The sequence below is a fragment of the Cyanistes caeruleus genome, chromosome 2 (genome assembly GCF_971803275.1).
Source record: "Cyanistes caeruleus chromosome 2, bCyaCae1.hap1.1, whole genome shotgun sequence".
Lineage (NCBI taxonomy): Eukaryota > Metazoa > Chordata > Aves > Passeriformes > Paridae > Cyanistes > Cyanistes caeruleus.
In genome coordinates, this window is record NC_141702.1 from 17,281,891 (window position 1) to 17,292,856 (window position 10,966).

Sequence of the window (10,966 nt, forward strand, 5' to 3'; positions counted from 1 at the left end):
AAGTCTGTAATGATGCAAATGTGTGTAGGTAACTGTGTGGGTCTATGTTACCTACAGTCCATGTTTCCACACATTTCTTCTAGGGTTAGATCTAACATTTAAACTTGAGAATATAGTATTCAAACTGAAATGCCAAGTGCTTTTTATTTCCCCCAAACATGTGCTTCTATCCTTTCTTCCATAAAAACTGAGCCAACACCCAGGCCACACAATACCTCTACAGTGAAAGTTTTAAAATGTGATAACTTGTGGTTTACCAATCCAAAAACACTTTCAAACCCAAGACATGGAAAATTCCCAATGTGTCATGCAGAAATTCCCTCTGGCATTAAGACCTGACATAGAAAGGAAGTTTGACTTTCCAAAGCAGTAATAACTGTTCTTACTCAGGAGGAACCAAAGAGCAGACTTCAGCCAGACACATTTGAGATAGCACGAAGGTGACCTTAGTCTGTGTTAGAAGCTTTCTAGTTTGTCTTTGGTTTATTGTGATAGGACTTGAATAAAGAACTCTCTAGTAATTAAAACAAACTAACAACCCCCACCTCCCAACCCCTGAACAAAAGATTAGAGTATCATGGAATACTCTCAGAGCATTGTTTCTATATCTTCTAAAATACCTTTTGAAACTTCTTTGATATGTACAGAAAGGATAGTGGTATGGTGGCTGTATATAAAGATTTTATTTCATTGATTTACAATGATCAGCTTAAATTTCCTATGTTTACTATGACATGTCACATTCAAACCCTTATTTCACATCAGTTATACATCTCCATTCACACAAAAATATACTACTACAACAGACTCCTGAAATTATATAATTGCTTTCAGTGTTCTCAATAGGTCTGATAAACAAATCACTTGTCATCCAAGAATTGCTTTTTGAAGAAATGAGCTAGTCAGCTAACTGGTGGGATAAGGAAAGACCAGGAAAAATGGGAAGACCTGTGCTCAAGAGTCATACCAAATTATCTGGAACTTTTTTATTTATTTAGTTGACTCTCCCCTGGTCTAAAGGCTTCTATCAGCTGCAGCTGAAGTTGATTAGAAATCTTCTATTATTTCCTGGGTATTAAGGGTAACAAACAACTCCCCACCTCCAGCAGAAAGGAAGGTATTATTAGTTGGTATTTTCCACCCTGTGTAAGCTTGCAGAGTACAGACATTAAATACAATTGAGAGATGTATCTTGTATATTTCCTGGGATATGGAAATAGGTCTACTGGCAGGAGCTTTAGAAGGTTAATTTCTGCAATAGATGGCTTGTATTAATTACAAATTTTGAATTTGTAACAATATAACTCCATCATTTCTATAAAACAATATTTAATATACAACAAACTTTCACCACATAAACACATTAAAAACACCTTTTTATAGTTTCAAGAATTGATTACAGGTTTCTCATAAAAACATTTTCATAACTAGAATCTTAATACAGAATGATTTTTTCTATGCCAAAATACATTTAGATGGTAAATTGTTTGTAGAAAAAGATACAGAGAGAAATGGGGTTTGCTGGCATGTAATCCATTTTATTTCATTCTTTCATGGTCAGGTTTAAAGCAAAGTTAAAAATGTTTGTCATAAAATATTTTATTGTTTTATCCAGAGTCTTAACCAGAAAAGAAGGAAGCTAATTGACTTATTCTGTGTTTCAGTGTCTCTCAGGCATGCCCAGAACAGCACTTAGTACACACTACCTGGACCATAACTACCTGTCGAGGGTTTTTCTGAGATATAACATTCCCATTAACTTTCAGCTTTAGGTGCCCACGGAATGAGGAGTGGATTCACTGTAATAGCTGAATTGCATTTACCAAATGCAACACCAGAAAAAGAAAAATCCACATAAAACCACGTAGGAAGATTGATCACACATTTTTATTAGAGTCTTTTGAACAATTGCATTATGTTGTTCCTTTATTTAAAAACTCTTGCAAAAAAAACATTGGAGTGGACTGGTTTCAACCCTGAGCATTAACACTGCATATCAAGTACTGTAGTAAAGAAGCTGGTTAAGTTTGTAGCACTAGCACAAGTCACTGATATTAATCCTCTAGGTGATCAGGTTTTTACAAAAAAAATACATAGTTTTCAATAAATAATGCTTAATTTTACAACTTTGATACAGCAATGTCATACACTGTTTTGACACATACTAAACTCTGCATGCTATATAGTCTACTAGAAGACAAAACTTTGCCATGCATTTTCTTTTTCTAGTGCTAGAAAACACTTTGTCCTCCAGTGCATTGCCTCAAGCAGCCTTACCATCTTCCTTCTCTCACAGCAATAGGCCGTGCACTGGCATGCAAAAACCTCAAGAAAAGGTTTCCCCCCCACCATCACTCAGACTTCTAAACAAAAGTACTTTTCAGCTTTTCCCCCCAAGACCTGGAGTGGCTATGAAAACTAATTTCATGTGGCCTTGAAAAGTCTTTGAAATTACATATTTTAAAACTGTCATGCTTGAAAAACTGCTCTAAAACATTCAATTTCCCCCACCTGTGGCCATCATGCAACATCATTGAAATGTTGTAACCATCAAAAGTCCCACATTGGAAAACAGGCCTCCATTTTAAAACAGCCCACCAAAAAATAAATTGAAATAAGAAAAAAAGTATCACAGCATTTATGTAAAGACTCCAAAACGCCAACATATGTACAAGAGCAAAACCAGATACAAATTGTAAATGAACTAACAATGGCATATAACTCTTCTCCCTGGCTTTGCCAGGAGTTGAGGCAAGTTGGTTTTGGAGATAAGCAGGACGATGGAAACGAAAACAAATTGTGACAATGGGAGTTCCCGGATTAATCATTATTACTTGATCAAATTTCTTCAAGCAGTAAATCAATGTCTTGATTTTACTGGAAGTGTGAATTACCAAAATCTAAAGCCTTATTCAATAATTCCAAATCAAGCCTGCTTCTGAGCTTCCACTAGTCTTAGAATTTTGGCACCCTTGCACTTTTTCATCCTGCAAGATTGCACTTCACAGAAAATCCAGATGTAACTAACCACAAAAGAAGAAATTTGATTAATTAATAAGGATTGAAACCTCCATTCTCACACTTCCAGGTTGTTGTTCATCATTGAAAACCATTCACCCCTTCTTATCCATATTGCTTTAGGGGTTTTCCTTGTATCTACAGAAGTCATTCCTTTTAAATTGCTGTCAATCACAATTTTTCTAAGAGTTTTTAAAATATTCCTATCTTTGCACTGGCATAAGTATTGGGTTTTCTAAGAGAATCTCACCCCAAAGAAGGTATTACTTTTATACATGAAATATTACGAACTTTTGCTTCCCTTTTTGTAAGTCATTCTACATTTTCTGCACATTTGTGCTTTATATTGAATATAAAAATAGGTCTTTAAAACTCTATTTACTTTAAACTCACTAAAAAACTACTTGCTTGTGAAATTCTCTTACAAATTCACTGCATCCATGTAGAGAAGATAAAACTAATTAGGCAGTTAATTGGTATAGGTAGTGTGCAAAAAAATTAAAAACAAAAACAATCACAGCCTTGGATGTGAGTGAGGGGAAAGGAAACTAATCAAAGAAATACAACTGTATAGTAGGGGAAATGTAAGGCAACTCATTGTATTAAGTTTTTGTTGTTTTATTTTTTCCTGGCCATTCTTACAAATGAAGGTTAGGAGAAGCTAAGACACCTATCCTGCCAGCAGCCCTTGAGGCAAAAACTCCCATTAAGCTCAATGAGAATTTTTTATTTTTTTTTTAACCAGAGCAGGTTTAAGGCCTTACTAGGCAACAATTGTGAAGATGTAAAACGGAATTCATGAACTGTTTTGATTATCAAACACCTAAAACTTATATGGCCCTGACTTTGACCCCACACCAGTTTTCCCCCGGTGTAACAAGAGAGTTGCACTTTCCTCAAAAAGGCAGGAGTGAAGGATCATACTGCACGCATGCAAATCACATTCAATAGACTTGAAGTTTCATCTGAATGTCAGTGAATGCCTAAAGAGCATGTAGCACTTAAAGGACGCTTGGAATGAGCCTTTCTACCACATTTGTAAAAGACTGCACTTAAGGAAAGAAAGTATTTCTTAATTGTGGTTCTTTTAAAAGGAAGGGAAAAAAAACAGAGTAAAAACATCAAAAAGGGGAAAAAAAGTTTGCAAAAAATGTTCATTTTAAAAATAAAAAGAATCAGCATATTTGATTAGTTTTACATTGAATTGACATCCTCAGTGTTAGTAAGGAAATTGTCTTTCGACATGGAAAAGTTCATTTTTCTCCCTTCTATCACTGAGTCCTATTACATGTAGAGTAGTATTGTACAGAGACAAATGCAAGGAATGTGGGGAAAAAGGCCACAGGAGATACCAGGCCTGCAACAGGACTGCTCTAGCATGTCAACAAAGATTCCTATGTACACACACAAAAAAAAAAAAAAAGAAAGAGAAACAAGATATGAATATTATTAACGACAAAATAAAAAGGAGTAGCTTAACAGATATTTTTCATGAGTAAAAGATTGTTTTTTACTCTCACTGAGATAAGCAGGAGCTTAGGCATTCAACAGCATCAAACTTCAGCCCTAACTATGCAGTGGCTTAAACAGAACACTACCTAATTTTTTCTTGAACAATATGCAATAATAAACTCTAAAATAAAAGCAACTCAAGTGTTTGGCCAAAAAAATTGTTTCCCTGCACCATATACCTTCACTCAAAATATTCCTCTGATATAGTACAGTACAATTCCCATTTAGAAGAAAGAAAAGATATACTTCTGAGTGGCTATTATATTCTTTGACTAAAGTAGACCTGTTGCTCTTTTAAAATATGCCTGACTGCTCTTTAATTGGACAATTTAAATCAGCTATCCTTGAGTAATATTTTAAATGGTAATTTTAAAAACAGCTTCCAAAAATATACGCAAGTCAAAACTTTTGTAGGCTGAGACACAGACCTTATTACAATGCAAACTAAATGCAGCCTGTATTTGACCATAATCATTCATAACTCATTGAACATCTGTAAAGCACAAATGTTTAATGACACTGCCTATTATCACTTTAATAAACAAGGATGCATATCAGAAGAAAGGGACTGAAAGAACAAGTCACCCTACCCTCATGATAGCTTGAAGAATTACTAAGAGAATTTTGGCTCAGTTTTAAGACTTAGAACCTGATCAACTTACTCCATCACTCTAGCTCAAAACAGGATTTTTGATAGCAGAATAGTGAATGGCTAGGCTAGAGCACTTCAGTGTATCTATTGTCTTTCAGTCTTTTGCCTTAGAAGAGATAAATGTCATTTGTTTTCAATCTGATTTCTAAGTTATTACATGGAGAACACACTAATCATTTGAGACCAAAAACTGAAAATTCAAGAAACTCTGTTTTATTGAGGACTATCCATTGCCAAGGATATCTTGTATATTGTAATTAAGTTTGTTTTAAAACACAGTTTCTCATAAAGAATTATCACAATGCAAGACATAAATTTGAGTTCCCAGATATGCTATATCTCTTTTCTGATAGCAAAGATTTAGGCCAAACAACTTTTATTTAGAATCATGAGTGTTTTATTATTATTATTATTATTATTAGAAAGAGATCAGATTATATTAATCATTTTACTACCAGTTTAACTAACCTAAAGTAAGATATCTCACCACTTAAATGCCTAAGAGTTGTCTTTGATTAAACATAACATGCATGCAGGTTTTAATGTTATGTTTTATTATGCCTTACAAATGCGTATGCAGGATTTTCATTTCAGCAAGTCTGAAAGCCTGTAGCAGTGGTTGCCACCAAAATACCAGCACAGTGAATTGTCCCTGTAAACAGCTGGATCATTAATTAGCGGAGAAAAAACAAAAAGTAGTAATAATTTACCAATGCCTATCAGATATAAAAAGTAAACTTCTTGAGAAACAAACTTCCACCTCATGAGTCTGTTTATTGCCATCAGCAGCTATTTCAGAGCACGCAGCTGAAATCCGATGGCTCCTAGAGTCTAAAAAAAAAAAAAAAATAAAAAAAAAAGCACACTGACAAAGTCTGCTTACCTACAGCCGAAGCTCGCAGCCCCTTCCCCTGCCCTGCCTGCCCGAGAGGCCGGGGCCACCCCGGCGGGCCGAGCGCTGCCCGGGGCGGAGGAGATGCAGCACCGCTACCCTCAGCATCTCCACCTCCAGTCTGGCCCAGGCTGTTCCTCAGAAACGGGAGAGGGGGAGGAAAAAGCCCCGCGGGGGGAAGCCCGGGAGCATGCAGAGGGGGCGAGTCGCCTTCCCGGCATTGCTGAGCGCGGCCCCCGCCCGGAGCCCCCGCCCCGGGAGCGGCTGCGGGGCCCGGGGCCGCCCCGGGAGCGGGGACAGCGGCAGAGCCGAAAACACCCGGGGCGAGCCAGCCTGCCGCTGCCCGAGCAGCCAGCAGCCAGCAAAGCCCGGCCCCGCGGAGCAAAGCCGGTGGGAAAAAAGCACGAGAGGAGGGAAAAAAAGGGAAAAGAAGCAGCCCTGACTCTCCTCCTCCCTAGCTCTGATGGAGCACAACAGCCTGCATACAGCTACCGCTCCTCCGCGGGCCAGGGGTGACAGCACGGCATCTCCAGCGTTACTGCTACAGACACTAATTGCGATACGAGTTTCTATCAGTTCCAGCTGATTTATTAAAATTGTAAAGATACAGACTTTCAGCATTTAAAAAAAAAAAAAAAAACAGGCTATGATGTTGACAGTGCACAAGTCTGCTTTTGCCATCATTTGCTACAAAATATGCAGATGGTCTGTACTTTAGATTATATTGCACAACATGAGAAACTTTTTAAACTATGTGCCTTTTTTCTTTTTTTTTTTTTTTGCTAAAATCGAGAATCCAGTTTCATACCTTCCATCTGGGGCCCCATCCACATATCACAGCGTATGAGATACATAAAATCCTACTATAGTACAGTACATATACAATCTTTTAAACTAAGATAACAGCTCTGAGGTCTATATCACCATTTTCAATAAATCTTTACCTACAAATATTGAACAAATCTGAACTATAGCTGTACAAAAAAAGTGTTTGTTTCTTTTCTTTTTTCTTTTTTTAAACCACAAGGCCTTTAGATGCAAGGATTATTTTTTAAAATTTTAATCCTTTTAAAACCAGGACGTAACGTACCAACAAACTTGCATGCTAAAAACAGAGAAAAACAAAGAAAATAAAAGGGAAGAAGTGCCTGAAAAGTCTTACTGAAAAAACACAGCAAGAATGTTCCCTTTTCACTGTACAAAAATACGCCTGAAAATATATTAATTTTTAAAAAAGACTGAGGTCTGTTATGTATCAAAAATGTTTCAATACCTTTTTGTACTGAGGTCTAGGCTGTCTGGTATTCAATCAAGGAGGTATAAGGGAACAAGTTACAAAAAAAAAAAAAGTTGGCAAGTAGAAATCACATTTGTAAAACCATAAACAATTTGATCTGAAAAGTAAACTCTGATCTTAAGTCAGTTCAGTTATTTGTAAGCGTTTGTACAGTCTGCATTTTTTCAAGCTCCCTGCAGCTTTGTTAAGAATCGGATGCATAGAAGACATCAGTTTTCTCCCTCCAAAAAAAGTTGCAATGGTCCCTTTCGGAAAAAAAATAAAAATAAAAAAATCATAACAGTTCGTTAAGATCTCTCACGGGAAAAAAAAAAATAAAAAATCCACAAACCCCCTTGAGTAACAGTTGTGCTGCCAAAAGACTTCTTTGCAGACCATCTTCCAGACTTCAATCAGAGACCGACAAGCTTCAAACAGCGCCTTCTGTATCATTTTTCCCCCAGTCCCATTTGCCTTTGCTGTTGTTGTTGTGATCACCAAACGTAATAAAAATAAAAAAAACACAAAAACAAACAAACAAAAAAAAAATAAAATCACAACTCCCGGGCTCGGAACTAACTTCGAGATTTTTTTTTTTTTTTAAAAAAGAAAACAAGACTTATTTTTTTAATCATTATCATGATCATCATCATCATCATCGCCGGCGTCGCGCAGCTCCAGCTCCGCCGCTCTCGCCGCCGCCCCCGCTCAGTACGTGAACACCAGGTCGGAGAAGTTCGCTTCCAGCCAGTCGCCCGCGATCATCTCGCTCAGCTCCGGGGTACAGTAGTCGGGGAATTCGAAGTGGGAGCCGAGGCTGCCCTCGCTGAAGGAGTCCAGGTCCTTGTCCACCAGCGAGAGGGAGAGGTTGCCGGCGGCTGCGCCCGCCCCCAGCTCGGCGGCGGCGTGGCCGTGCTGGGAGAAGTTGAGGCTGAGGTCGAAGAGCAGGTCGTCCGCCTCCTCGCTACCGGCCGACGAGGTGGAGATGGAGCGGGAGGAGGCCGGGGAGAGGCCGGGCGGCTGCTGCGGCGGCGGCGGGCCCTGCTTGGTGATGTTCTTGAAGCTGTAGTAGAGTCTGCTGCCGCCGCCCGCCGCCGCGGCGCCGCCCCGCACCTCCTCGTACAGGCTGGCCCCCTCGGTGGACTCCGCCGAGGAGCTCAAGGTGGGGCTGGCCGGCACTTTGGCCACGTTGTACCGCCGCAGCTGCTGCGGCCCCGGCTCCTCGTCCTCATCCTCCTCCTCCGCCTCCTGCTTGATCCGCAGCTGCAGCTCGTCCTCGTCCTCCTCCTCATCCTCCTCCTCGTCCATGAAGACGCACTTGACCGTCTTGCTGCTCACTTTCAGAGTGCCGAACACGTACTCGTCTCCCGCGTAGTCCCCGTGGTGGGCGGCTTTGGCTCCCGGCTTGGGGGGCGAGGAGCCGGAGGAGGCTTTCAGCTTGCTGCACTTCTTGCTGGAGCTCTTGGCGCTCTTGCTGCCGCCGCTGCTGGCGGGCGCGTTTTTCTCGGGACTTTGGCTGGCGTTGGGCTTGGCCGACGGGTCCATTTTGGGCTTTTTCCTGGGACGGTACTTGTAGTCGGGGTAATCAGCCATGTGCTTGAGCCGCAGCCTCTCAGCCTCCCGGATGAAAGGGATCTTCTCGCTGTCCTTCAGCATTTTCCACCGCTTGCCCAGGCGCTTGGAGATCTCGGCGTTGTGCATGTCCGGGGACTGCTCCATGATTTTTCTCCGCTCGATCTTGGACCACACCATGAACGCGTTCATCGGTCTCTTTATGTGCCCCGACGCCGTTTTGCACCAGTCCGGGTCGCTCTCGTCTAAAGCGACGGGGCTGCAAGCCATGAACTCGCCCTCTTCGGTGTCCATCGCTTCCCGGGGCAGGTTGCTCTCCGCCTCCGTACTCTCCGCCTGCTGCACCATGGTGGGCTCTCGCCGAGGCGCCGCTCCCCTCAGAGCCAACAAAGCCGCTCCGCCGCCGCCCCCTCCCACCGCCGCACCTTGCCCCTGCTACGAGCCGCGCCGAGCTCCTCCGTGCGCCGCGCGGCGAGGCGGAGCCCGCGGACGGGGCCGGGCGGGCGCTGTGGCTGTGCCGCCCGCACCGCAGCGCCGGCGGTGGGGCCGGGCCGGGTCGGGCGCGGCTGGGCTGGTGCGCTGGGCGCGCGCTGTGCCCGTCCCCGGCCTCGCGCCGCCGCCCGCCCTGCGCGCGCTGCCCGTTCTGCGAAACTCCCGGCTCCGCGCCCCGCGCGTTATCAGCGCCTCATATGGGTGACATCACTGCCGCCGCCGGCCAATGGCGCCGCTCGGCACCGCCCGCCGCCACGCCCACCGCGCGCGGCGCGGACACACCCCCGCGCGGGGGGCGGCCGCGGGCGGAGGCGATGCCGGCGCTCCCCGGCTCTCGGCGGGTCCGGCCCGGCGTGGCGCGGCCCTCCGCCCGGGGGTCGGCAGTGCCGTCGTGGGGGGGCTTCGCCCGCTGGCCCCCGCAGCCGGGCGCGTAGCGGTGCGGAGCGGTTCAGTGCGGTGCGGTGCGGGGCGGTGCAGTGAGGGGCGGCGGCGGCTCCCCCGTGTCTCGCTTTCTCCGGAGGCCGCCGAGCCCCGCGTGGCTCGGGGCGGGCGGCAGGGGGCGCTGGCGCTCCGCGGCCGCCGCAGCGGCGCGGCCTCAGCTCCTGTGGCGGCCCCGCCGGGCCCGGAGCCGCCCCGCCGCGGGGAGCGGGCGGATCTCAGCGGGCACGGCGGCCTCCGCGCTCCCCACATGGGCCTCCGCGGCGGGGCTGCTCCCGGGAGGAGCGCTCCAGGCACCTCGGTTCCCTGTCCTCCCAGGGCTTGCTTCGGTGTCTGGTCGGCAGAGAACGGGGCTGGGAGAATGCAGGCTAGAGCCTGGTGCGCTCCCGGTCCCCCGCGGATGCGGAGGGTGCCTCGGCGAAGCCCGGCCTGGTGGTCGGCGGTGTCCGGGGCCGGGGGGGTCCCCTTGTCCCCCGGGAGGCCCGGGCTGTCCGCAGCAGGGACGTGAGAATGGTCGCACCCTCCTGGAGCACTGACCGCGTGGTGTAGGCAGAGGATAAAGGCGCCTTCTTCAAAGTACAGCGTGAAAATACACAGAAAGCATCGAACAGTGCTGATTTTCTGTTTGTTTGTTTGTTTGTGTGTTTGTTTTCTCGGAAGCAGAAAGTTACTCAGGACGCTGTAGCGGATCCACCTGTCCGGATAACCCCATGTTTGATTTTATCGCAGAATGTCTCAAATCCAAAAGGTGACAGTGTGCTATGCACCTGTGGTCATTTTAATTGCAAAATGTATGCTGGAAATGAGTTCACATACTGTTTTTTGGGTTCCTTTGTGCTTTTCCAGCCACCGTTTGCAGTTATTAGAAAAAGTTTGATAAGTTTGTGATGTTTGCTGGCTGTATACGGACAGCGAGAGGAGTGATTACAGCCTCTGCTCTGCCAGAGCACATCCTATCAACTGGTGCTAATGGGGCAGTAGGTCCCCTGGTACATCATCCTCTTAATTATCCCAGTGGTTCATTTTCCTCAGACTACAGCAAAATTGCTGTGTTTGGATGATGTGACTCTGATATCATAGGGCTGCAGGGTGGCTAGTGCTGTTACAGGAACAA

The 10,966-nt window shown here is 44.7% G+C and overlaps 1 protein-coding gene across 1 annotated transcript; it reads right to left on the reverse strand.

The window, feature by feature from the left end:
• Window positions 1-1,868: 1,868 nt before the first annotated feature.
• On the reverse strand, window positions 1,869-9,506 carry SOX11 (SRY-box transcription factor 11). The gene has a single exon (XM_086875930.1). It carries the CDS (start codon window positions 9,268-9,270, stop codon window positions 8,059-8,061), a length of 1,212 nt encoding a protein of 403 aa, XP_086732056.1. The 5' UTR covers window positions 9,271-9,506; the 3' UTR covers window positions 1,869-8,058.
• Between the last annotated feature and the right edge of the window lie 1,460 nt (window positions 9,507-10,966).